The sequence below is a fragment of the Ictidomys tridecemlineatus genome, chromosome X (assembly GCF_052094955.1).
Source record: "Ictidomys tridecemlineatus isolate mIctTri1 chromosome X, mIctTri1.hap1, whole genome shotgun sequence".
Classification (NCBI taxonomy): Eukaryota; Metazoa; Chordata; class Mammalia; order Rodentia; family Sciuridae; genus Ictidomys; species Ictidomys tridecemlineatus.
In genome coordinates this window covers 1,337,514-1,363,791 of record NC_135493.1, presented here as the reverse complement: position 1 = coordinate 1,363,791, position 26,278 = coordinate 1,337,514, and the positions used below count along the sequence as shown (strand labels likewise).

At 47.3% G+C, this 26,278-nt stretch overlaps 2 protein-coding genes and 1 long non-coding RNA gene across 3 annotated transcripts; 2 read left to right on the top strand and 1 right to left on the bottom strand.

The window, feature by feature from the left end:
* Positions 1-9,305: 9,305 nt before the first annotated feature.
* On the bottom strand, positions 9,306-10,228 carry LOC144371657 (uncharacterized). The gene is made up of 2 exons (XR_013431623.1): positions 10,101-10,228; positions 9,306-9,692 (listed from the first exon to the last, which is right to left on the bottom strand). It is a non-coding gene; the product is annotated as an uncharacterized LOC144371657 (long non-coding RNA).
* A 208-nt stretch (positions 10,229-10,436) lies between these two features.
* On the top strand, positions 10,437-19,087 carry Atp6ap1 (ATPase H+ transporting accessory protein 1). Its single transcript, XM_005340645.4, has 10 exons — positions 10,437-10,626; positions 10,856-10,982; positions 13,870-13,944; positions 14,385-14,578; positions 15,145-15,185; positions 16,165-16,250; positions 16,731-16,969; positions 17,622-17,669; positions 17,881-18,112; positions 18,271-19,087. The coding sequence occupies exons 1-10, from the start codon at positions 10,472-10,474 to the stop codon at positions 18,478-18,480; spliced, it is 1,407 nt and encodes a 468-aa protein (XP_005340702.1). The 5' UTR covers positions 10,437-10,471; the 3' UTR covers positions 18,481-19,087.
* A 561-nt stretch (positions 19,088-19,648) lies between these two features.
* Positions 19,649-25,693, top strand: Gdi1 (GDP dissociation inhibitor 1). Its single transcript, XM_005340646.5, has 11 exons — positions 19,649-19,812; positions 20,997-21,104; positions 21,265-21,364; positions 21,506-21,640; positions 22,105-22,303; positions 22,562-22,693; positions 23,291-23,390; positions 23,815-23,986; positions 24,299-24,443; positions 24,560-24,614; positions 24,704-25,693. The coding sequence occupies exons 1-11, from the start codon at positions 19,768-19,770 to the stop codon at positions 24,854-24,856; spliced, it is 1,344 nt and encodes a 447-aa protein (XP_005340703.1). The 5' UTR covers positions 19,649-19,767; the 3' UTR covers positions 24,857-25,693.
* The last annotated feature ends 585 nt before the right edge of the window (positions 25,694-26,278 follow it).

The window sequence follows — 26,278 nt, the reverse complement described above, 5'->3', positions numbered from 1 at the left end:
TTTGTGCCTCTGGCCTCTCTATATAGTTATGGGAAGGGAGGTGACCTGTTAGACTAGAAGGCAGGACCCTTAGATTCCTGGACACATGGAGATTACCACCAGTCACTTAAGGCTTCAGTTATTGTCTGAAATCCCCATAACAATCTTGCAAAAGTAGAGGTTAATTTTGCAAAGGAGGCATTGCAAAGGTAATGAATTCACTTCAAAACACAAAGCTAGGTCTGGGTTATAGTTCAGTTGGCAGAGTTTTTGCACACACAAAGCCCTGGGTTCAATCCCCAGCACTGTACCCACATACACACACACAAAGAAAAAAACCCACAAAACTAGCTGGGTGCAGTGGTACACTCCTGTAATCCCAGCATCTTGGGAGGTTGAGGCAGGAGGATTGCATGTTCAAAGCCATGCTTAGCAACTTAATGAGGCCCTGTCTCAAAATAAAAAAGGTCTGGGGTATATGGCTCAGTGGGTAGGCATCCCTGGTACCAAAAAAAAAACTAGCTGGGCGAGGTGATGCACTCCTGTAATCCCAGTGGCTTGGGAGGCCAAGGCAGGAGGATTGCAAATTCATGACCAGCCTCAGCAATTTAGCAAGACCCCGTCTCAAAATTTAAAAAGGGCTGAGGTGTGGCTTAGTGTGGTAAAGTGCCCCTAGATTAAAGTCCCAATACCAAAAAAAAAAAAAAAAAAAAAAAAGCCCTCAAAGCTGTGGTGCATATTTATAATCTTAGTGACTCAGGAGGTTGAAACAGAAGGACTCTGGGTAGAACTGAATTGATTCTTCATACTTGAGGCTTTCCTAAGTGTTGCCCCAATTTACCTGGTTTGAAGGGTTCTTTGTTTTTGTTTGCTTCTGAGGATGGAATTTAGGGCCTCACAAAAGCTAAACACATGCTCTACACTGACCTGTATTCCCAGCCCAAAAACAAATCACAAAAGGTTACCAAACAAAGAAATTAATCACTATTTTGGTCAGCAGAAACAAGGACAGGTTGAAACCTTTTGCAAGATTAGACACAATATTGATACTATAATAACAATAAGAAGAGAAAGGAGATGGAACCACAAAAATAAGCCAGCAACAAAACATTCAGATAACCAGACCTGCAACTGTATACCCAAAGTTCACATCAGATATCCTTCTTGGTGTAGTAAATTCTGGATTTTTTTAACCTTAATTTTTTTTTTTTTTTTGGTACCAGGGATTGAAGTCAAGGTCATTCAACCACTGAGCCTCATCCCCAGCCCTATTTTGTATTTTATTTAGAGACTGGTCTCACTGAGTTGCTTAGCACCTTACCATTGCTGAGGCTGGCTTTGAACTCGTGATCCACCTGTCTCAGCCTCCAGAGCCGCTAGGATTACAGGCGTGCGCCACCATGCCCAACTCTGTGGATTTTTTTAAATATTGGGGATTGAACCTGGGGTGCTTTACCATTGAGCTCCATTCCTACCCAGCCCTTTTAATTTTTTTAAATTTTGATTCAGGGTCTCACTAAATTGCTAAGGCTAGCCTAGAACTTTTGATCTTCTTGCCTCAGTCACAAGCAGCTGGGATTACAGATATGTGCTACTGCACCCAATTATAGTTCCTTTTTATCACTGAATTAATATCCAATTGAACAAATGTAATAGTTAATCTAACCAAGTTCGGGCAATTATGAATAAAGCTGCTATAAACATCTGTGAGCATGTAAATTTTTAACTTATTTGGGTAAATACCAAGGAGTATAGATTATATGGCAGGAATGTGTTTTGGTTTGTTAGAAAGCACCATACTGGGGGCTGGGGTTATGGCTCAGTGGTAGAGCGCTTGCCTAGCATGTGTAAGGCACTGGGTTCAATCCTCAGCGCCACATATAAATAAATAAAATAAAGGTCCATTGACAACTAAAAAAAAATTTTAAAAAAGAAAGCACCATACTAAGTGGAAGGATGGGAAGGGAGGGGGCAAAGGGGTAGGAATGATGGTGGAATGAGTTAGACATCAGTATCCTAAGTACATGTATAAGACACAAATGGTGTGAAAATATTCTGTGTACAATGAGAAGAGAAAGGAGATGAAAAATTGTGCTCTATGTGTATAATATGAAATGAAATGCATTCTGCCATCATGTATAATAAATCAGAATAAATTAAATTAAAAATAAATAAATAAATTGTAATTTAAAAAAAAAAGAAAGCACCATACCATCTTCCAAAGTGGCTACCATTTTTGCATTCCTGCCAGCAGTGAATCGGGAGTTCTTGTTGCTCCTCATCCTCATCAGGATTTGTCAGATAGGTAGGTGTGTAGTGATAACTCATGTATTTTTTAAAAAATCATTATTTCTTTGCTTTTTACTGATATTTTAATCTTCAATTTCTTTCTATATACATATACATATATATGCATATATATTATATATATTTGTTGTATATAGACACAATATTTATTTATATTTGGTACTGAGAATAGAACCCAGTGCCTCAGATCTACTAGGCAAGCACTTTGCCACTGAGCTACAACTGTAGTCCCTTAATCTTCAATTTCTTTTTTTTTTAAGAAAGAGTGAGAGAGGAGAGAGAGAGAGAGAGAGAGAGAGAGAGAATTTTTTTAATATTTATTTTTTAGTTCTCGGCAGACACAACATCTTTGTTGGTATGTGGTGCTGAGGATCGAACCCGGGTCACACGCATGCCAGGCGAGTGCACCACCGCTTGAGCCACATCCCCAGCCCAATCTTCAATTTCTTGATGACATAGGATGTTGAATGTCTTTTTTCCTTCTGGGTTTTTTTTTTTTTTTTTAAATCCAGGACCTCACGTGTTGGGCAAGTGCTTTCCCACTGAGCATCTTTTCATATGGTTATCTCCCTTCTGTGTATTTTCTTTCATACTGTTTGCCCACTTTCTTTCTTTCCTTTTACAGGGTTGCTGGAATAATAGGCATGAGTCATAGCACCCAGCTCAAGAACTTTCTTTTTTTAAAATTGTAGATGGACACAATACCTTTATTTTATTTTTTTACTATTTATTATTATTTTTTAGGTGTAGATGGACATAACACAATGCCTTTATGTTTATGTGGTGCTAAGGATCAAACCAGGGCCCCGCCGGTGCCAGGCAAGTGCTCTACCGCTGAGCCACAATCCCAGCCCACAAGACCTTTATTTTTATGTGGTGCTGAGGCTTGAATCCAATGCCTCACACATGCTAGGTAAGCGCTCTACCACTGAGCTATAACTGCAGCCCAAGAAGAACTTTCTTAAACATATGGAAACTATTCATAAAAAACTCCAGTAAATATTATTTTTGTGGTACTGGGGATTGGACCCACCGCCTCACACATGCTAAGCAGGCTCACCACCATTGAGTTATAGCCCATCCCTTTAAAAATTTGTTGTTGTTGTTGTTTTGTACTGGGGATTGAGCCCTGGAGTACTTTACCACTGAGCCACATCCCCAGTTCTATTTATTTATTTATTTAGAGACAGGATCTCACTAAATTGCTTAGGGCCTTGCTAGGTTGCTGAGGCTGGCCTCCAACTTGTGATCCTATTGGTTCAGCCTCTCAAATTACTGGGATTACAGGCCTGGGCCACCCACTACACCCAGCCCTTTTTTAAAATTTTGAGACAGGTTCTCACTAAAATGCTAGCTGGCCTTGAACTTGTGATTCTCCTCTATCAACCTCCTGAGTAACTGGGATTACAGGTGTGCACCATGGTGCCTAGCCAGTATACAGTATTTTTACTGTTGAAGCTTTAGAAGTATTCCCTTCAAGCCTCAGAAACTTGGTGAGACCCTGTCTCAAATAAATATGTAAATAAGTAAATAAATATCTAAATAAAGAGGCCTGGAGCTGTCTCAATCCCTAGCACCAAAAACAAAAAACAAAACAAAACAAAACAAAAAAAAACCCAAGAAGAAGAAAAAGGAAAGGTTATGTTATACCACAATAACAATTTTTTTTAAAGTTAAAAGGATAAGTATTCGGCTGGGGATGTGGCTCAAGCGGTAGCGCGCTCGCCTGGCATGCGTGCGGCCCAGGTTCGATCCTCAGCACCACATACCAACAAAGATGTTGTGTCTGCCGAAAACTAAAAAATAAATATTAAAAAAATTCTCTCTCTCTCTCTCTCTCTCTCTCTCTCTCTCTCTCTTAAAAAATTTTTTTAAAAGGATAAGTATTATATTCTGCATTTTTGGTACCGGAATTGAACCCAGGGGAGCTTAACCACTGAGCCACATCCTCAGCCATTTTTATATTTTACTTAGAGACATGGTCTTGCTGAGTTGCTTAGGTCCTCTCTAAATTGCTAAGGCTGGCTTTGAACTTGCAATCCTCCTGCCTCCCTTAGCTCCCTCCGCTTCTGGGATTACAGGTTTGAGACACTAGCCATGGCCATATTATGCAGATTTTACCATAATTTAAAAATTGAGTCAAAGTTTTTGGAAGAACGCAACAAGTTGATTCTAAATTTACATGGAAAGACAAGAGCCCAAGAAGACCCTCCTTCAAATGAATTGGAATCCGGCATGGTGGTGTACACCGGTAATCCCAGCAATTTGGGAGGTTAAGGCAGGAGAGTCACAAGTTCAAGGCCAGCCTCAGCAACTTAGAGTGTCTCAAAAATTAAAGCTGGAAATAAGGAAGCTCAAATACAAACTGAATAGTAGACTGTTGAGAGGTGGATTACATAAGTGGTTGAAATGTCACTGGATGGGGTCCAAGGAGGTCCCCAGAAGGGAGAAGGGGGCCTCAACTCAGCCCTAGCAGGTTCTTTTTTTTTTTTTTAAGGAAAGGGTGGGTGGGGTGGGGTGGGGCAGAGTTCTTTGGCATTTTTTTTTTAAAGAGAGAGAATTTTTTTTAAAGAGAGAGAGAGAGAGAGAGAGAGAGAGAGAGAGAGAATTTTTTAATATTTATTTTTCAGTTTTCGGCGGACACAACATTTTTGTTTGTATGTGGTGCTGAGGATCAAACCCAGGCGGCACGCATGCCAGGCGAGCATGCTACCGCTTGAGCCACATCCCCAGCCCCCTAGCAGGTTCTTGACTGATAGCACAGAAAGGAATTGCAGGAGGCTTCAAAATAGTCACAAGTACAGATTATTGAGGAAAGCAAGGTGATTTATTCAGGAAAGCAAGCAATAGACCAGGATATACAATGAAAGGGAGAAGAAGAATGTGGGTGCTTGAGAGTGAGATGTGCTTTGGTGGTCTTGGGCTGTACTTTTAAAGAAAACTTTGTAAAATGATGAATGTAAGAAACATTCAGGGCTGTTGCCAGCCTAGTAAGCTCTATTCCTTTTATTGTAGAGCACAGAGTGGGTCATCATGGTCTGGTTATTTTCAGAATCTTCATATTGATGTTATGCAGTTAATAGATAGTTCTTGGACTGTATCCACAAAAATTGGTTTCTAATATTCTCTATCTCTAAGCTTTTTTTTTTTTCCAGTAGTGGGGATTGAACCCAAAGTGCTTTATCACAGAGCCACATCCTCAGCCCCTTTTCATTTTTTGAGATAGGGCCTCATTAAATTTCTCAGTCTGGCCTTGAACTTGCTATCCTCCTGCCTCAGCCTCCTGAGCAGTTGGGATTCCAGGCATGTGCCACCTTGAGAGGCTCTAGGCTTTTTTCCCCCAGCACTGGGTATTGAGCTCAAAGTCACTCTACTACTGAGTTACACCCCCAGCCTTTTATATAAGTTGCCCAGGCTGGCCTTGAACTTGGGATCCTCTCAGGTCATTGGGATTATAGGCGTGTGCCACTACACCCAGCACTACCTTTCTTTTAATCACTCTAAAAATACATATGTAAAATAACAAAGTACATAGGCATTATTTAACTGGAATTACAGTGCTCTTAAGATTTATTGGACCTTTTAAGAATTTAGGCCTGGTGGAAAACAGGCCTGGGGAGCAAAGGTGAGAGTGTCCATGGAGTTTTTAGATATAAAGCTGCAGTCCCCCTTTACTTCCCTCTTTTCTCCTTTCTACCTATCCATATTTCTTCTATCCTACATCAAACCTATTAAACAAAACCAAACCAAAACAAAAAAAAGACATAATGATAACAACAAATTCAGGATTGCAGTTACTTCCTTTGTTATTATTTTTTTAGTTGTTAATGAACCTTTTATTTATTTATATGTAGTGCTGAGAATTGAACCCAGTGCTCACACATGCTAGACAAGCACTCTACCACCGAGCTATAACCCCAGCCCTGCAATTACTTCTGATGAAGGGGAGGAAGGAAGATGGGATTTCCTCAGTTTTCTACCGAGGAATCACCAGTGCTCTGTGAAGTCCAGAGTATGGTCTGTGAGATTCCTTTTAATACCACATCTACAGGTCACACACATGTATATGGAACATATATGCAAGTATGTATAATATTATACACTTTTTGGTATGTGTCCAATAGTACAATAAGGTAATTTAAGAAGCCATGGTGTGTGATGATTTGAATATAAGATGTCCTCAGAAAAGTTCATGGGTTAAGCAATGAAAGAATGTTCAGAGATAAAATGATTAAATTATGAGAGCTGTAACCTAACAGTAAATTGATCTATTTGATGGATTAATAATTTGAAAGAACTACTGTAGTGGGTGGAAACTGTATGCAGGTGGGCAAAGATGGAAGAAGTAGGTCACTGGGGCTGTGCTCTTGGGGATTATACTTTGTTCCTAGCTACTTGTACAGGTGCATTCTGCTTTCTGGCTACCATGAGCTTTCCTCTGCTGTGCCCTTATGCCATTATGTTCTGCCTCAGAACATCTTCTAGTCCAGAGGAATGGAGCCAGCCAACCATAGACGGGAGACCTCTGAAACTGGGAGACCCAAATAAACTTTTCTCCTCTAACTTATTGTCAGATATTTTGGTCACAGTGACAAAAAAAATTGATTAATACATGGAATGATTATGGCTTTTCATAAAAATGGTTTTACCCTAAAGATGAAGATCCAGGACAGAGGTGCTCATTAGTGCTGTCAAAATTTGGTGATAGGGGCTGTGGATGTCGCTCAAGCGGTAATGCGCTCACCTGGCATGCGTGTGGCCCAGGTTCGATCCTCAGCACCACATACAAAGATGTTGTGTCCGCCGAAAACTAAAATAAATAAATAAATAAATATTAAAAAAAATTTGGTGATAGACTCAGCTTAGAAGTTATCTCATGGTCAAAGAGGCCTCATGTGTGTGCTCTCTATACCTCCCTCCCAGCCCTATGTCTCCTTCTTTTGGTCATTTGTCATCTGTATCATGATCTGCTGTCCTATGTCTTCCTTAGACTTGTCTTCAAGGAAGCCTTGAGGGTCACCACTCCAGGGACTGCTGGTAACTCAGGGAAGAATATAAGCAGTACAGGCAAGTTTCTCTCCCACAGATAGAAGCAGCTCAGCTAGCAAGGTCATAGTTAGGAGAAAGTCTTTCTGTGTGTGTACTGGGGATTGAACCCAGGGTCTTGTGCATATTAAGCATGGGCTCTACACTAAGCTCTACCCTCAGCCCAAGAAAGTATTGGCCTTGAAACTGTTTAAATGGTAGCCTTTGTGTTGGTAAACATGAGACAAGTTTTAAGTTTGCTCTATTCTTCCACAGTATTTATCTGTGGCCATTGGCCATTTGTCACTCATGTCACTAGGGCTTAAAACCCCTTGCTTGACAGCTTCTGGAGACAAAGTTCCAGTGAAAACCTCTCACCACAAGCAGCTCAGGCCTGGACATTGTCTCTTGTTGGGGGGGGGGTTCCCACAAGCACCCCAAACGTAACATGTCCCCTATTGATTTGATATCCCAGTTTCCAACTCAGAGAGACATAAGAGCTACCATTGGCAATTGTCACTTTGTACAATGTCCTATCAGGATCACTTCCTCCCTCCAGCTCAATTGCCATTGTTCCAGTCCAAACCACACATGATAACCATGACTAATCTTATAACCAGTTTCTCTGACAGATGGAGGTGATAAATAGTCTGTTAGCTATATGAGGCTGTGTTCAGACAATAGGGCTGGGACAAGAGTCATTATGTATAAGGGGTGGTGGCTCCTAGCACCTACTGCCACCCGCTTCTGGTATGTCTTCCTGCACTTCATGGCAGGAAAATGATAAGCCTCTGGCTCCCCTGGTTCTCTCATACTCAGGGCTCAGGATGGAGATTGAATTCTGCTAGTGAGAAGCACATCCCTGATGTTGGTTTTCTTCAGCAACCTTCTGATTCAAGTTACAAACATCCTGGTGTTTGAAGGACAGGTATGGTAACAGCAGTGACAGGGTACAAGACATCTTTGTATATGTATCTTGTGCTCAGCTGAATATTTCTGTTGCATGTATTCCTAAGAATGAAATTGCTTGGTTAAAAGTCAGACATATTTTATCATTTGCTAGATACTGTCAAATCAAAAAGGCTTGTATGCCTGTAATTCCAGTGACTCAGAAAGCTGAAGCAGAAGGATCACAAGTTCAAGACCAGCCTCAGCAACTTAGTGAAGCATAAGTAACTAGGTGAGACCCTGTCTCAAAATAAAATATAAAAAGGACTGGGGATGTGGCTCAGTGGCTAAGCATCCCTGGGTTAAATCCCTGGTACCAAAATAAATAAATAATAAAATAAAATAAAAAAGTTGAAAAGGCTGTATCAATTGTTCTTACCATTGTATACAACAGATACTACTTCCTAACATCCTGGCTGACATACTATATTTTTAATATAAAATGTTAAAGACAGTGTGTTAATTTTCTAGGGTTGTTGTAGCAAGTTAGTACAAACTGCGAGGCTTAAAACAGCATAAATTTCTTCTTTTACAGTTCCAGAGACTAGAAGTCCAAGGTGTTGGTAGAACTGAGCTCCCTCTGAAGGTTCTAGGAAAGAATCTGTTTCAGGCCTTTTTCTTAGCTTCTATTGAGGCCAACAATCATTGATGTTCCTTGACATGTAGTTGCATCACTCCAATCTGTCTTCATTGTCATCTGGCCTTCTTCCTTGTGTATCTGTGTCCAAATTTCTCTGTTATTATAAGGACACCAGCCATTGCATTATGGCCCATCCTATTCCAATATGACTTTATTGTAACTTGATTACATCTGCAAAGACCTTATTTCAAAATAAGGTTGCACTTTCAAATTCTGGGTAGACACAAATTTAATCCAGCACATCTATGCCCACCTCCTAGATTTCGCCATTAACATGTTAGCATCCTTGCTTTATCACATACCTATCTCTATCTACCCTCTTTCCATTTTATTTTTGGTGCATTTCAAAGTAAGTTGAAGACATCTGTTCGCTTCCTCCTAAATTAATCAGGATAATACCTGTATGGAGAATTCAATATTTGGTCGTATTTATTATTTTGTTTGCAACAATCACAAGTCTGAGAAACAAAAAAAACGGGCACAGAAAAAGATTTTTAAAAAATTTCACAATTCATGGGGCTGGGGATGTGGCTCAAGCAGTAGTGTGCTCGCCTGGCATGCGTGCGGCCCAGGTTCAATCCTCAGCACCACATACAAACAAAGATGTTGTGTCCACCGAAAACTGAAAAATAAATATTAAGGGGGCTGGGGATGTGGCTCAAGCGGTAGCGTGCTCGCCTGGCATGCGTGCGGCCCCGGTTCGATCCTCAGTACCACATACCAACAAAGATGTTGTGTCCGCCGAGAACTAAAAAATAAAATATTAAAAATTCTCTCTCTCTCCTCTCTCACTCTAAAAAAAAGAAAAATAAATAAATATTAAAAAAATCTCACAATTCGTTTGAGGTTGTCTTCCATTTCCTGACTTTACCTGTCACTCTTTTTCCTTCCTTAAGAGCAAATCTCAGACTCACACTCCCAAAGTTGCCAATTGGGACTAAGTTCAAGTAACAGTTTTCTGTCCTTATCTTACCATTTAGTGGTAACTGACAAGTAACATTGTTAATCATGGTGTCCGTGAAACCACGCTTCCATCTTTGGATGCTGCTTCCTTAGGTCTTTTCTGGACCCTCCTCCTCCCTGCCCTTTGTAAGTGCTGGTGTTCTCGATTCCTTCCCGGGTCCTCATCTCTCCTCACGCTAAGGGATTGCATTCTCCTTTCACCTATACCAGGGAAAGTCTATCTGCAGGAAAAACATACCACTTTTGCAATTTTAAGCAAAAAGACTAAAACAGGGAAGGGCGACATGTTTCAGTTTGCAGCGCTCTGGAACCACCCTATGGGGCCGCACCGAAAGGCACAGAACAGCACAGCGCGCCGCCAGGATAGGTCGGTTCTGAACAGGTAGGGCTCGGCCCCGCCCCCTTCCTCACGCAGAGCATGCGTGCCTGAAGACACGTACAGCCAACCAGTGAAAAGGAGTGGTTGAGAGTGCCATGCACTTGGCCCAATCATGGGCGACTCTGATGAGAAAGCCTACTCCTGGGCCAATGGTGGGGTGGGGCGGGGTTCGGGAGGGGGCCGTGGTCACCTGATCTGCGGCGGCGTCCCTGACAGTGGAGGCTGAGGCTATGATGGCGGCGGGATTGGTGGCTCGGGTGCTAACAGGGTCGCGGTGGGCCCCGGCGCTCTGGCAAATGCCATGGCTGCCGCTGTTGCTGGTTTCGGCGGCGGCGGCGGTGGTGGCGGAGCAGCAGGTGCCGCTGGTGTTGTGGTCCAGTGACCGGTGAGCGGCCGGGCCGGGTTGGGGCGGGCTGCGCAGCGCGCCGCGGCGGTTGGGACGCCCTCCTTGAGGGGCTGCGGGGCCAAGAGGGGGACTGTCCCTTGCTCTGGGGCTCGCTTCAAGTCAGCGGGTATCAGAGCTCTGAGCCCCACGCATCAAGCTGGGCGCCCATGGGCTTCAGATCTCAAACCACGCGCCCCCTCATGACAGCACCTCTTCTGCCCCTTGTCAGGGACTTGTGGGCTCCTGTGGTCGACACGCACGAGGGCCACATCACCAGCGACATGCAGCTTTCTACCTACCTAGACCCCGCCCTGGAACTGGGCCCCCGGAATGTGCTGCTCTTCCTACAGGACAAGGTGCGCCCACCCAGTCTACTCAGTCCTGGTATTTGGGAGGCGGGCAGGTTGCTTGCCCCCACAGTCCATTACTAAAGGGAAGCTTCCATGACCTTGTCCCAACTGTAAGGAGGTGTGGTTCTACTCTTGGTAAGGCCTGTAGGAAAAGCTTCAGTGGAAATGGTCAGAGATTGGAGGAAACAACGGGTCAGAGACCAGATACCTACCAAGGACCAAGCACTTTAGACATTCTGTGACCTACTCTAGTGTGGTTTGAATTATCATAACCATTTACACTTGAGAAGTCTGATGGCTGGAGGAGGATAAGTGACTTGCCCAAGGTCACACAGCTAATGGTTGGCAGAGTTGTAACTCAAACTGTAGTGATTATAATAGAGATAGGAATAATCCAAAAATGATTACATATTTATTGCTTCATATGTGCTGTACTAAGCTAATGTTGTTATCTTGCTAAAGAAACTAAGGTTTTTAGAGGTGTAATTATTTGTACAAGTTCCACAATTTAGACAGCACACTGGTTCCAGCTTGAATCTGTCAGACCTATTCCCCAGTTTGTGTTCATAATCAGCATGCTGCTTTCCCTCCTTTCTAGGCCTCGGTCCCCAAAGCAAATGTGTAGTATGCGAGAGGATTCTAGAGAAACCTATGATTGGTGTTTGGGAGACTGTAAAGCCTCTACTTGTCCCTTCCTTGTTAGTGGGCTTTCTGGCTCATTCTTTTTTTGGCCTTCCTCCATTGCTGTGTCAGCAGGTGGTAGTGGTCATGCTGGCCTGTAGTATTTCCAGGAGGTGGTATAAATAATGGACTCCTGGGTTGGGGTTGTGGCTCAGCAGTAGAGTTCTTGCCTAGCACATGTGAAGCCCTGGGTTCAATCCTTAGCACCACATAAAAATAAATAAAATAAATAAATAAAAGATATTGTGTCCCATTACAACTAAAAAATAAATATAAAAAAAATAATGGGGGCTGGGGTTGTGGCTCAGCGGTAGAGTGCTTGCCTAGCATGTGCAAGTCCCTGGGTTCAATCCTCAGCATCACATAAAAACAAAATAAAGGTATTGTGTACAACTGAAAATAAATATTTTTTTAAAAAAATAATGGACTCCTAGTTCTACCACTTATCAGCCTTTGAGCACATGAATAATCTCTGTAAATGATAGTTTCTGCAAATTTGAAATGAAGACACCACCTACATCAGGGACATGAGAAGTAATTCTTTATCTATATAAAACATGTTTGGGGTATCCCCAGTCTTGGGACATTCATTCATTTACCAAAGATGACATGTTTCAATATCAGGTATTGTTAAGTTTTAGGAATATTGTAGTGAGCAGAATCAACCAAGCCTCCTCTCTTCAGAAAGCCAATGTTCTTGTGGGGGCAACGAGTAAATACTAAGTTGGTATATGACATCAGTACTATAGTGTAGCAAAGGAAGGAGGCTAAGAGGACAGAGTGATTTAGGATACTGTTTTTAGATGAGAATGATTAGGTAATTGCTCATTGAGTAGGTGATATCTTGAAGAGGGAGAGAGCTATCTAGCTTTGGGAGGCATCCCTGGTAGTGGAACAGCAGATGCAAGGGCCATGTGTAAGGAGTGCTCTTGGTAAGTTCAAGGAGGTGCTTAGTGTGGCTGGAGTCTTGTGAGTAAGAGAAAGGATTAGGAGATGGTTTTCCAGGTAGCCAGGAGATGAGGGAGGGCTGTCTAGGCTATGAGGAGGAAGGTTGGTTGCAGTTCTCAATATGACAAAGCCTTGGAACAGGGAGTGATGTGATCTCTCTTTTTTTTTTTTTTTTTTTTTAAAGAGAGAGTGAGAGAGAGAGGGGGACAGAGAGAGAGAATTTTTTAACATTTATTTATTTTTTCTTAGTTCTCGGCGGACACAACATCTTCGTTTGTATGTGGTGCTGAGGATCGAACCCAGGCCGCACACACGCTAGGCGAGTGCGCTACCGCTTGAGCCACATCCCCAGCCCGTGATGTGATCTCTTGATTAAAGAAAGCCCACTGGGGCTGGGATTGTGGCTCAGTGGTAGAGCATTCGCCTAGCATGTGCGAGGCCCTGGGTTCAATCCTCAGTACCACATAAAAATAAATAAATAAATAAAATAAAGATTAAAAAAGAAAGAAAGCCCACTGGACAGCACAAGCAGCCAAACATGGTTGAATTTCCTTCCCTGAAAGGTGGGACAGCTGAGCAAGTGTGTATACTAAACATAGTGAGGTTAAGGAAGCTGATTAACATCATCTCTGGACCTGACAGAAGCCAGAAGAAACTGGGGGGTAGGGGAGAGGGCAGGTGTTAAAGGCCATGTATATATTGTAGAGGGAAAGGGAAGGTACTGGGGTTGCTGTGGTCCTGAGAGCTCCAAAGACTTTGCTGCTTCCTCCACTACATGTGTTCTAAGATCTATACTATGTTGCCCTCCCACCAAAAATGGTGGTGGGGGGGTACTTCTCACCCTCCTTGAAGAAGATCCTGTCTGGACTGGATATAGCTGGCCATCCTTTGCTCTGACTTTGACTTCCCTTTTGGTAGCCATGCTGTGAATGTTTTGCTTGCAACCCTCCCTTCCCCTAGCTTCCCTGTTTCCTCTCCAGTTCCTCTTGCTGGCTGACTCCTACTCCCGAGGTTACCACAAGCCAGCCACCTGCAGATCTCTCAACCCCGTGACCATATCTTCTGTGTCTTGTCACCCTATCCTGACAGTGTTACAGGGAAGAGTGAGCCTTCTACCCCACCCCCACCCTACCTACCCAAGTTTGTCGTCTATCATGCCCAATCTGACTCTAAATGAGATTTTTACTGGCTCTGAGAATACAAAGATCCTCTGGCCCCTCTTTGTTGCCCACCTCCTGAGATGGTTCTTCTGCTTTCTTATTAGCTAAGCATTGAGGATTTCACAGCATATGGCGGTGTATTTGGAAACAAGCAGGACAGCGCCTTTTCTAACCTGGAGGTAAGTAAGAGTCCTCTCCCAGCCCTGGGTCATGTGGACAGGCCATCCAATGCCTTCCTTTCCAGCACAATAAGAACTGTACTCAACCAGGTGTGGTGTCACATGCCTATAATCCCAGCTACTTTTGAGGCGGAGGTAGGAGGATCATAATAAGTTCAAGGCCAGCCTAGGCAAGTTCGAGAGACTTGTCTCCAAATAAAATGAAATCTTAGTTGTAGAGCACTGAAAAAAAGTTGAGAAGTGCATGCTTTGGGACAAGAGTTGTTGGCTTTGAGGGTAGAAAGGCCTGGGGTCTAAGTTTCATGCCTAAGGGGGCCATTTTCTTTCTGACCTAAAGTGAGAACCCTTTGTGGTTCTATCTTGCCAGGGAAGTTTGGGGGGATAGCCTGGGTCTACTGGTCTCTGGCTCACTCAGCCTTCCACCTCTTCCCAACTCCCAGAATGCCCTGGACCTGGCCCCCTCCTCGCTGGTGCTTCCTGCTGTTGACTGGTATGCAGTCAGCACTCTGACCACCTACCTGCAGGAGAAGCTTGGGGCCAGTCCCCTGCATGTGGACCTTGCTACCCTTCGGGAGCTGAAGCTCAATGCCAGCCTCCCTGCGCTTCTGCTCATCCGTCTGCCCTATACAGCCAGGTATGGCCCAGGTAGCCTAGCCTCTAGCATCTAGCTTTGGGGCCCAGAGAAAGGCAAGGCTCTGGGCTTTAGTGGCACAAATTGGCCAAAGATGATAGTACTCCCCCTGCTATATATCACCTTAAAACTCTTCCAGAAGAAGGTTCTCACTTTGCCAGGAAGAGATGGGAAGAGCCTTCTGCCAGGTTTGACTTAAGAGTCAGTATCCAACAGTGTGCTAGGTCTGTTGGGCCTCCAGAGATGAGGCAGACAGGGGACCTGCTTGTGGGTAATCTCCTCACCTATCTATGCCCTATTCATAGAGCAGATGTTAAGGACATGGTGGTAACTGTGAAGCCTCTGGGGGAAGGGGAACATGATTCCAGGCAGAGGTGCTGAAGTAAGCAAAATGGAGGGAGTTGGTGAGCCTGGTCCCTGCACAGGTTTCAGAGTGCTGGCTGGAATGTGCAGGTTTGGTGAGTGGCTAGTAGAGAGGGAGGAGAAGCTAGAGGAGCTGAGGGAAGGGTAGCAGGCTGCAGGCCAGGCAGAGCTACCCGTGGAGCTCTCATGCTGTGTCTTGTCCATAGCTCCGGTCTGATGGCGCCCAAGGAAGTCCTCACAGGCAACGGTGAGTGGGGTCAGGGAGGATGCATGTTTTCACTCCCTCCTCAGGCAAGGGCCACAGAAGGCTAGCCTACATCTTTCTTCAGCCCTTTCTCACCCCCAGGATGGCTCCCTGCTTCTTGGAGCAGCTGAGAGCTGAGCAGAGAAATGCCAGCTCTCCTTCACAGCTCTTTGCAACTAGTCTCACCTTGCAGAGTGTCCAAATGCCTTGTGACTTATTGTGCAGGAGCCTGTGGATCCAGTTGGTGCTCAGGCTGTGTGAATACCAGAGTTTCACACTGCAATAAACAATTAGGAGGACTTTTTTTTTTTTTTTTTTTTGCTATAAATTAAAGCTTTTCATTCCCCATGGAATGGTAGTTGGGTGCATATAGAATTTTCTATATGTATTTTTCCTTTTGCTTAGGTTGGGCTTGGCATTAGGGAGTTGTTGACAGGCCACAGTTTTCCCTGGGGAGGCTTGCAGAGGGGTGCGAAGACAAATAGCAGTTTTTAGGGATCATCAGTGGAAACTAAAAGCATGACTTTCACAAGATAGGGGATTCTAAAGCAGATGGTAGGTGGTGTTTTTTTATTTTATATATATATATATGTATATATATATATATATATATATGAATATATATATGTATTTCTTTAGTTATCCATGAACCTTTATTTTTTATTTATTTTATGTGGTGCTGAGAATCAAACCCAGTGCCTCACACATGCTAGGCAAGTGCTCTGCCACTGAGCCACAACCCCAGCCCCAGGCAGCGTTTCTTTTTTTTAAAGAGAGAGTGAGGGAGAGAGAGAGAGAATTTTAACATTTATTTTTTAGTTATCGTCAGACACAATATCTTTGTTTTGTATGTGGTGCTGAGGATCGAACCCGGGCTGCACGCATGCCAGGCGAGCGTGCTACAGCTTGAGCCACATCCCCAGCCCGGCAGCGTTTCTTTAAGTGGGCTGCCTGGTGACCTTATTCTCTGCTCTCCCCTCAGATGAAGTCATTGGGCAGGTGCTAAGCACACTCAAGTCTGAAGATGTCCCTTATACAGCAGCTCTCACAGCAGTCCGCCCCTCCAGGGTATGTGCACTACCAGCAAGGGTTCTGAGGCATGTGGGGAGAGGCAGTGTGGTGAGTCTGCCTAAAGGTGGAGCATGTGCTAGGAGTCTGCCTAGAGGTGAAGTATATGCAAGGCCTCCTAGAAGCCCCAGGGCTCATGGAAGCAGTTGGAAGATTACCCCAGTGGGGCAGCTCTGGGAGGATTAGGAGGAGCACTCAAGTTCTGCCTCCTCCATCTAGGGCAGCTTTCCATCTTTCTTTGGGAGCCTTATGGGCTGCATTCTTGAACATAGTCCAGGAGATCCTAAGTTTGAGGGAGGAAAAATATCATCAGGGCTAGGGGCCCATGGAAAAGCTTCCTGGAGAAAACTGCCTTCTCAGACTTCTAGGACTTTTAGGTGGTGGACAGGGTGCCCAATAGGGAGAGATGGGAGATCAGGACAGTGGGTCAGGACTTGCTCCCAGGGCTGTTGAGAGAAGGCTTATTGGGTGTTTCTGCAGGTGGCTCGTGATGTAGCCATGGTGGCTGGGGGACTAGGTCGCCAGCTACTCCAAGAACAAGTGGCACCAGCTGTGATCCATCCTCCTGTGAGTTATAATGACACTGCCCCGCGGATCCTGTTCTGGGCCCAGAACTTCTCTGTGGCATACAGGGAGCAGTGGGAAGATCTGACTTCCCTCACCTTTGGGGTGCAAGGGCTCAACTTGACTGGCTCCTCCTGGAATGACTCCATTGCCACGTAAGGGCACTAGGCTGGGGAGGAATGAGCCACCACACATGGCCTTCCTGCCATTGTGGGACAGGGGCAGGGATCCAGGGGCAAGTATGTGTGTTGTGGGTGAGGGTGGTCTTGGTGGGCTCTGTTCACCAGGGATAGGTGGTATCTCAGGGTGGAGCTACTGGAGGGGGGAGGTACTCACAGTTTTGCCTCCCTGTGCTCCCTAGGCCTTGGTTGGAACCTGGGAACTTGGTGCTTTTTCCCTTGAAGGAAACCTTAGGCCTGTGTGGGGTCAGATACCAGACCAGCTATAACAATCAATTCTAGAGCCCCTATACCCTCCCATTTCCCCTTACCCCAAAACCCAAACTAGGCAATTCAGTGACTCTAACAGGGAGCTAAAAGGAGGGGAAGTAGACTCAGGGGGACTAGAAAAAGGAGCCCTAAGCTAGAGGCACAGCACCTGGGTGTTGGCTTCTAGCTCCTTGCTCTGTTCTTAACTTGGTTACGACTGGAGCCTTATTTTTCCCATGTATCAAGTGGGAACACTGCATCTTCAGGTGACTATGAGGAACTGGGGCAGCTTAGGCAGGAGCAGACTGAGAAGCTTGCTCCTCTAAGCCACCCAAGGCCCTCCTGGAGACTGATAGCACATCTCTATCTCACCTTGCAGGCTCTCGCTGACCTATGAACAGCTCTTCGGTACCACAGTGACGTTCAAGTGAGTCATTCAAGTGGGATGGATGTAGCTCAGTGGTAGCATGTGCAGGGTCCTAGGTTCAATCCCCAGCACTGCAAAAAAAAAAAAAAAAAAAAAAAAAAAAGACAAATAAATAAAACACAAGTGAGTCCTGAAATAGTTAAGATATAGGTGGGGGCTACTGTCATTTCAGTCTCCCCTGCTTACCTGACACCCCTAACACCTCCTCCAGGTTCATTCTGGCTAACCGCTTCTACCCAGTATCTGCCCGGCACTGGTTTACCATGGATCGTCTCGAAATCCACAGCAATGGCTCTGTCACCTACTTCAATGCTTCCCAAATCACAGGGCCTAGCATCTACTCCTTTCACTGCGAGTATGTCAGCAGTCTTAGCAAGAAGGGCAGTCTCCTTATAGCCCGCACACAGCCTTCCCTGTGGCAGATGACTCTTCAGGACTTCCAGGTATGGAATAAGGAGGGGATGCTCTTTCCCCAAGCTTTATGGGGCTTCAGTCCTGTCTTGTGCTGCCTATCAGGAATATGGACTGTCCCTGACTCTGGACCTCCCATTTATGTGGAGCCACATGGTCTCTTCTGACTCACATCTGTGTGTTTCCTCAGATTCAGGCTTTCAATGTGACAGGTGAGCAGTTCTCCTACGCCAGTGACTGTGCCGGCTTCTTCTCCCCGGGTATATGGATGGGGCTGCTCACCTCCCTCTTCATGCTCTTCATCTTCACCTATGGCCTGCACATGATCCTCAGCCTCAAGACCATGGACCGCTTTGATGACCACAAGGGCCCCACTATCTCTTTGACTCAGATTGTGTGACCCATGCTAGTGGGAAGTTGAGGGTGTGATGGTGTTCAGGTTGTCACTTTCCCATCTTGTGACACATTGGACTGAAGGGCTTCCCCTCTTCTACCCACTGAGGGGCTTCCCTGGGGCTGTCCCCCCATCTCTACCAATAAGGTGTATATATTCTGCATAGATATTAGACAAATTTCCCAGGCTCAGTCATTGTGAGGGGGAGGGGACAGTAGTTCTAGGGTCCCCTTTCTCCTTATTTATTATCTTTTCACCATTACCCCCTTGCTGTTTATAGTGCTTTTGTGTAACAAATGCTCTCTCCCCAAGCTTTATGGGGCTTCCAGTAGCAGCCATGAGCTTGAGGTTTCCTGAGTGTGGAGGTATTTGGAAGTACTGCTTAACTAACCTTCTAGCTTGGCTGTTATTATTATTATTATTTTTTGGTGATGTGCTAACAATAAGCAGTTAAATAAACTGGGGTTTATTTCTGTGGCCTGAGAAGGAAGGGACGTCCACTACAGGTGGCCTGGATGCAATCACTGGGTTTCTGTCATGTTCCCACCAGGAGTGCCTGGCAGGAGTCTGGGTGCTCTTGTTTCCTTCCTAATAAAATAAAGACTGTATTGGACCTCTTGTCACTGTTTTCTGCGCTGGGATTAGGTATGCACTTGGCTTTGGCTGAGGGATGCAGGAGGAGGCACCCGGATGTAGCCGAGCCAGGACAGGCGGAGGCGAGAACATTTAGAACCTGGGTGGCCGGGTGGAGGATCGAGCCTCTAACTAGTTAGGGTACCAACGGGCCTTTAGGGCAAGGTCTGGATGTGCTTCCAGCCTTGGGAGGTACTCATGACAATGGCAGCACTCAGAAAAAGCAACGCGACAGGCCCCCCCCCCCCCAAGCTGCTGCAGCGGCGCGCGACAGCCCAGCGGGGCCGCGCTGAGCCTCCCGGGGGGCGGGGCGGGGCGCGTGCGGCTCCCGCGCAAGGATCCCTTACGAACCGCAGCACCAGCCGCCGCCCCTCCCCGCTCTTCTCTAGACCCTCTGTGAGCAGACTCGCTCGTGGAGTGGGGCTGGTGCTGGGACCCGGGCGCCAGAAGCCCTTCTGGGAGGCGATCTGCGGAGGCAGTGGCCCTGTGGGCGTGGAGGGCGCGCAGGGAGGGGGCGGGACTCTTTGACGCGGCGGAGGGGTCGGGCGGCGGCCGTAGAGCCGCCATCTTTGGTCCAGTGCGGCGTCGGCGGCGTCGGCGGCGGCTGCTGTGGTGAAGGAGGAGGAGGAGCCGAGCGGTCGCTGGCACCAAGGCCTGACCATGGATGAGGAATACGATGTGATCGTGCTGGGGACCGGCCTCACTGTAAGTGCACCCTCGCGCGCCCTTAGCCGTACATCATGCCTTCCCTACCGTCCGCGATGATGCAGCCCCTGGTCACCAGCCCCATCGTTCCATCGTCCCATCATTGCATCCTCCGCTCAGGATCCCCAAAACCCAGCCCTATGCCCACCTCACTACCCTGCCACACAATGTCGATTGTATTCGACTGTTATGCCTTGGTCTCCCTGAAGGAATCCTCCACGACCTCACGACTCCCCAGGTTGCAACCCCTGGCCCCCGGTGTGCTCCCTCCCTTGGCCTGCTTGGCTGGAAAATTCACCCCCACTCGACCTGATGCCCCCCGACCCCGCCCACCCTGCCATTATCCATCTGCGGCACCCATCACCTGCCCAGCATCCCTTCCCAGTATCCCCTCCTATCCTGTGCTAATCGCGGTGGAGATGCAGCATGAGGCCATGGGGTCAGGTGGCCTTGCCATGGTGGACTCTCATCCCACCTTCCTGGCTTTTTCGGGGGTTAGGGAACCCAGGGAATGTTCCAGAAGCAGCAGCAGCGGGGGCAGTGACCACATTCCTGTTACCTCACCCCAGTTTCCCATGGAGACCTCAGACTGAATGGTGTCTGCAGCCTTTGTCCTTGGGCTAGTAACTGCTGAGGGTGTTTATCTTTTCCTTTCCTCCAGACCCTATTGGTCTGCTTCCCTGAGACTCATCTCCCTCAATCTGGGCCCAGAGACCCTCCTTCCATGATCAGGGTCAGGGGCTCTTGTCCTTTGAAAAAAGAGCAGTGGAGGGTGGGGCCTGCAATTTCAAAGACTGTGCTAATCTTGGCTTCCCTTTCAGGTGTCCTTTGAGGTTGAGATGGGTCTGGTCTTCTCTATGATTCATCATGTTTTATCTGTCCTTCCATGTGCTCTACATAGATAGATGACTTTCTTGGCGTGTTCGTATTGGAAGACTGACCCTGTGTCTGATGCACACTCTGTTCCCCTCAAAGTCTCCATTATTTTTATCCTTCTTCATATCTTTCCCAGCAGGATTATGGAAGACACTGGTCAGATAAAGCTGTCACCCTCAATTTTAGGCAACGCAACAAGCTGGGGGTGGAAGGAGCTGTCCATTGTGGCAGGTTTGGGAACAAATCAGGGCTGCCAGTGGGAATGCAGGCAGGTGGGAGTGCAGCAGCAAATGTCACCCCTTCTGCAGGAATGCATCCTGTCAGGTATCATGTCTGTGAATGGAAAGAAGGTGCTGCACATGGACCGAAACCCCTACTATGGGGGCGAGAGCTCTTCTATCACTCCCTTGGAGGAGGTAAGGCTGCTTAAACCTGGACCCAGGCCCAGATCCATCCTTCATTAACCCTCTCACATTGAGGCATAGGGTGGAAGAATGTCCCCAGGCTCTCTGGGACAGTAGGGGACATAGGGGTAGATCTTGAGGTTTTTCTCTTTCTCTCCCCTCCTGTTTACAGCTATACAAGCGCTTTCAGTTGTTGGAGGGGCCCCCTGAGTCGATGGGCCGGGGCCGAGACTGGAACGTTGACCTGATCCCCAAATTCCTCATGGCCAATGGTGAGAGAGATGAAGAAGATATTGTTGAGGGGTGGGCAACTGCAAAGACCAGTGGAGGGTCAGATATTAGAGCAGGAGCAGCCAGACCATACAAGAGCTTCTGGAGGGAGCTGAGCTAATGTTGCCTCTTCCTCCCAACAGGGCAGCTGGTAAAGATGCTACTGTATACAGAAGTAACTCGCTACTTGGACTTCAAGGTGGTGGAGGGAAGCTTTGTCTACAAGGGGGGCAAGATCTACAAAGTGCCATCCACTGAGACTGAGGCCTTGGCTTCCAGTGAGTGTGGGTCCCCTGATCCAGAGAATAATGGACTGGGTGGGGAGACAGACTGTCCTCAGGGCTGGTGGCAAGGTAGCCATCCAGAGAAGGGTTCCTTTGCACCAGGTAGCATTCACCAGACAGTACGAGAGGCTCCTCGCTTTGTATTCTCCATTGCAGGTTGCCAGGAGGGAAACACATGTAGAAGAAATATGGAGGGGGATTCCTTTTAGACTTTGGCAGGGCTTCCACTTAACCCCTGAAATATCCCCAAGTGGTGGAGATGGGAAGGCCAAGTCCAACTCAACCCCCTATTCATACAAGTGGGGAAACTAAGGCCAAAAAGGGTAGGAGGGTAAACATCAGGACACATGATGAAGCTCGGCTGGAGCTAGGGCACCAACTTTCTTGGCCTGCCCAGCTGGGAAGGGGGGTTTAGTATTCCAGTGATGCAGAAAGTTTCTTCATGCTCCCTTTCTCAGATCTGATGGGCATGTTTGAGAAACGGCGTTTCCGCAAGTTCCTGGTGTTTGTGGCAAACTTTGATGAGAATGACCCCAAGACCTTTGAGGGTGTTGACCCCCAGACTACCAGCATGCGTGATGTCTACCGAAAGTTTGACCTGGGCCAGGATGTCATTGACTTCACTGGCCATGCCCTGGCGCTCTATCGCACTGATGAGTGAGGGAGGCTGGTGTGGTGGGAGGCCCCTTGCCAAGCCCACACCCTTCCCTCCTCACACCTGCTTCCTGCTCCCTCTGCCCACCCTGCATGTCCCTTGTACTTAACCATCTGTTACCTTTCACTCCCTCTCTCCCCTGCATTTTACCCATATCTTTACCAGGCCATACAGGGAGGTGGGAAGGCTGGCCTGGTGCCTGGGTGGGGATGAGCAGGGGTGCTGCTATCAGAGCATCTTCCCGGATTCCTGTCCCCCAGCTACCTGGACCAGCCCTGTCTTGAGACCATCAACCGCATTAAGTTGTACAGCGAGTCCCTGGCCCGGTATGGCAAGAGCCCATATTTGTACCCACTCTATGGCCTGGGTGAGCTGCCTCAGGGCTTTGCAAGGTGAGGAAATGGCATTTTTTTTTTCAGTTGGCATTACCAGTATCAAGGCCAAGAATGGAAATGACCCCCTTGAGCATTTCTAGAGCATTTCATACCTTCCCGTCTGTGATCTTCATTTACTTTGTTCCATCTCTGGGTGATAGCATAGCCCTAGTACATTGAGGTATACAGGAAAAGAACCAGGCCTCTGTGAAAGTGGCTTTCTCAGTTCTGGCAACACCAGGATTGGACATCGGGTCCCAGAACCTTGAGTTGAGGCTTATCTGATAGCTGGCCTTTCTCTAGCGAGTCCCTTTATTCTGGTCCTCTGGTTCATTTCTTTATGGAACTGCTTTCTTCTGCCATCCTCATATTAGCCCATCATGAATATAGCCCATCACAGAATATTCTGGGAAGAAGCTTCAGAGAGGAAGGAGCATGCCGAGATCAGTCCCGAGTTTGTGGCAGTGATAGAGCTGGGACGAACTGCTGGATCTCCTGATTTTGGCCTGCCTGGGCAATCTTCTCTGTACCTTGGTGGTGGAGTGGGGAGAGTGTAGTGGAATTGATCCCCATTTATCCTGAAGGGAGACTTCACCATCACTGTCTTCACCACAGATTGAGTGCCATTTATGGGGGAACATATATGCTGAACAAACCTGTAGATGACATCATCATGGAGAATGGCAAAGTGGTGGGCGTAAAATCTGAGGGAGAGGTAAGCCTTCCCCATGCGATGGGGTCATTGTGGCTAGGGCAGGGTTTGATTGCCACCTTAGGGGCTCAGTTCTAAGAAGCCTGACTGCTGATGGGTCTGCTGCTCCTCAACCTCAAGGCCCTAAGAGCTGGGAACTGGGGAGTCACCCCAAAAGAAGTCTTCATAGCCATTTCTATTGGCAAGAGGTATCCCTCAAAGACCATATGCTATGTCTTTGATCCAGAAAATATTCCTGATCACAGTGTCTCTCAGCAGCAGGGTTGCCCTTCTCTGAGTTAGGCACCTACTTGTACTAAAGGAGGAGCAGTAGTGACAGCTCAGAGGAGCACTTCCTGCCAGAGCTGTCTGCCCTCACTGTGGATACAGACTGACCACCCAGGGCATGGGATGGTCTGATGGGCAAGGACTTGTGGTGCCTTCACAGGTGGCCCGCTGCAAGCAGCTGATCTGTGACCCCAGCTACATACCGGACCGTGTGCGGAAGGCTGGCCAGGTTATCCGCATCATCTGTATCCTTAGCCATCCCATCAAGAACACCAATGATGCCAATTCCTGCCAAATCATCATCCCCCAGAACCAGGTCAACAGGAAGTCAGGTAGGCTAGGCCATGACTGAGTATTTCCTGTTCACTGTCCTTGGGGTTGCTGTGCCTCCCCCCACCCCAACCTTGGGGTTCCCCACATGATCCCATTATGGAACAAATGGGCCCCTCATTGTAGTTACCACAACTTGGGGACCCTAAGGATTGGATGGCTTGGACTCTTTCCCCTCCATGATGGTGACCCCTTGGTTGCTGCCTGCTGTGCCGGGGTAGGAAGGGGCAGGCAGGCCAGAAGGCCCCTAAGGAGCCTTTTCCATGTGTGGCTGTTTCCTTTGGCCCTGTTAATGGAGTGTTTCCTATGGGCAGACATCTACGTGTGCATGATCTCCTACGCACACAATGTGGCCGCACAGGGCAAATACATCGCCATTGCCAGCACCACAGTGGAGACTGCAGAGCCTGAAAAGGAGATTGAGCCAGCATTGGAACTGCTGGAGCCCATTGATCAGAAGTGAGGGGCTGGGCTGAGCCTGATGGGGAGGATGGGAGGGAGGGAGCTGGTAGTAGAAACCAAGAAGGGCAAGGCCCATTGTGAGACTTGTCCTCCCTCCTCCATCTGCCCCCTAGGTTTGTGGCTATCAGTGACTTGTATGAGCCCATTGATGATGGTTCTGAGAGCCAGGTAAGCAGCCTTTCTCAGCCCTGGCTCTTAGCTGCCCACCCAGTGCCCCTACCTAACTCACCCTGGCCATGGGCTCTGGCTGTTTGCAGGTGTTCTGTTCCTGCTCCTATGATGCTACCACACACTTTGAGACAACCTGTAATGACATCAAAGACATCTACAAACGCATGGCTGGCTCTGCATTTGACTTTGAGAACATGAAGCGCAAACAGAATGACGTCTTTGGAGAAGCTGACCAGTGATTGCTGAACCCCCCTCCCCTAGCCCCTGCTGCCCCCTCCCCCATCTCTGTTCTCCTCGAGGGCTGGGGAGACAGTATGGCTGGGCAACCCTGTTTCCAGCATCCTCTGCTTCCCCCACCACATTCCCATCACCCACCTCATTGATTCACTGACCAAATCTTTAACCTTAGTGATGGTTTGGGAGATGGGGGTTGGATAGCATCCTCTTTCTTGGCCCCTCCTTATTCTAGGAAAAGAGGGTTCTTCTCCTTGTGTGTGTCCCCCCCCATTCTTCTGCTCTGTTCGTGAAGGATATGGAGGAAAACCTGACTTCTACCCTCACTGCTCTTAACCCCCATTGTAGTGGCCTTTGGAGATGCCCCCTGCCTCCCCCCACCAACTCTAGTGTGTTGGAAAGAAGGGGCCCTCCCAGCACAAAATTGCATTCCTCCCCTCCCCCATAATTTATTCTAATTTATTAACTTCTGCCCCCCTTCCATCTGAGCCTGAAGCCCTCTGATGCAGCCTGGGGGCTGTAGAGTAAGCTTCTTCAGCCTCTCCTAGCCCTGGCAAAGCCTAGGGAAGGGGAGAAGGTTTAGGTGTGGCCCCAATGGAGGGTTGATCTTGTTGTTTTTATTCCTTGTCTTTGTGTTCTTTGGTACTTGCTGAGAGAAAAGAAACGTGAGCAAAGCAGAAGGAGGTGGGAAAATGGATCCAAACCCCAGTGTGCCCTGCCCCATGCCTTTCCTTTAGTGGTGGGAAACCCTTATCTTGCAAAGTGAATGTGTCCCTTGCCCTAGCCTCTAGTGTATTTCACAGAAAACAAAACCTCCCAATAAAACTGTGTTGAAACCTGAACCTGGATCTTTAGGTTGAATTCCCAAAAACTGGGTGCTTGACAGGGCCTTGGCTGTCTGGGTTAGAGCCCAGGCACAGCAACTGACACCAGGAATGCATCTCTCAAAGGTCAGTGCAGGGGAAGCAGGAAAGCTAGCATCTGGCCCCTCGGTTGGAGATAAAGGTACAGAACTAACCTCTGGGTCAAAATAAGGAGACAGAAATCAGGGACCAGCCTTGGGCCTGGCGAAGGGAACACTAGATCTAGCTTTGGGTAGGAGTCAAGCAACCTATAGGCGAACAAGTCCGTGGGCCGATGCCAGACCTGGGCTCAGGCAGTGAGGAAGCAGGGACCCTGTGGAGGTCGGCTTTGAGCAGTGATAGATCAATACCCGAAGAAATGGAGGGGGCGGGCCCAGCTCTGGGGTCGATAGGAAGAAATAGACGGACTGGAGACCCGGCTTCGAGTCGGGGTTAACAACAAGGAAGGACAAGAGGTTGGGATATTCAGGCTTAGTGTCAATGAATAAATGGGAGGAGAAGCCCGGGCGGAGAGCGCACGTATGGAGGTGGGGGTCCAGCCTCCCGCGGCTGGCGGGGCGGGGC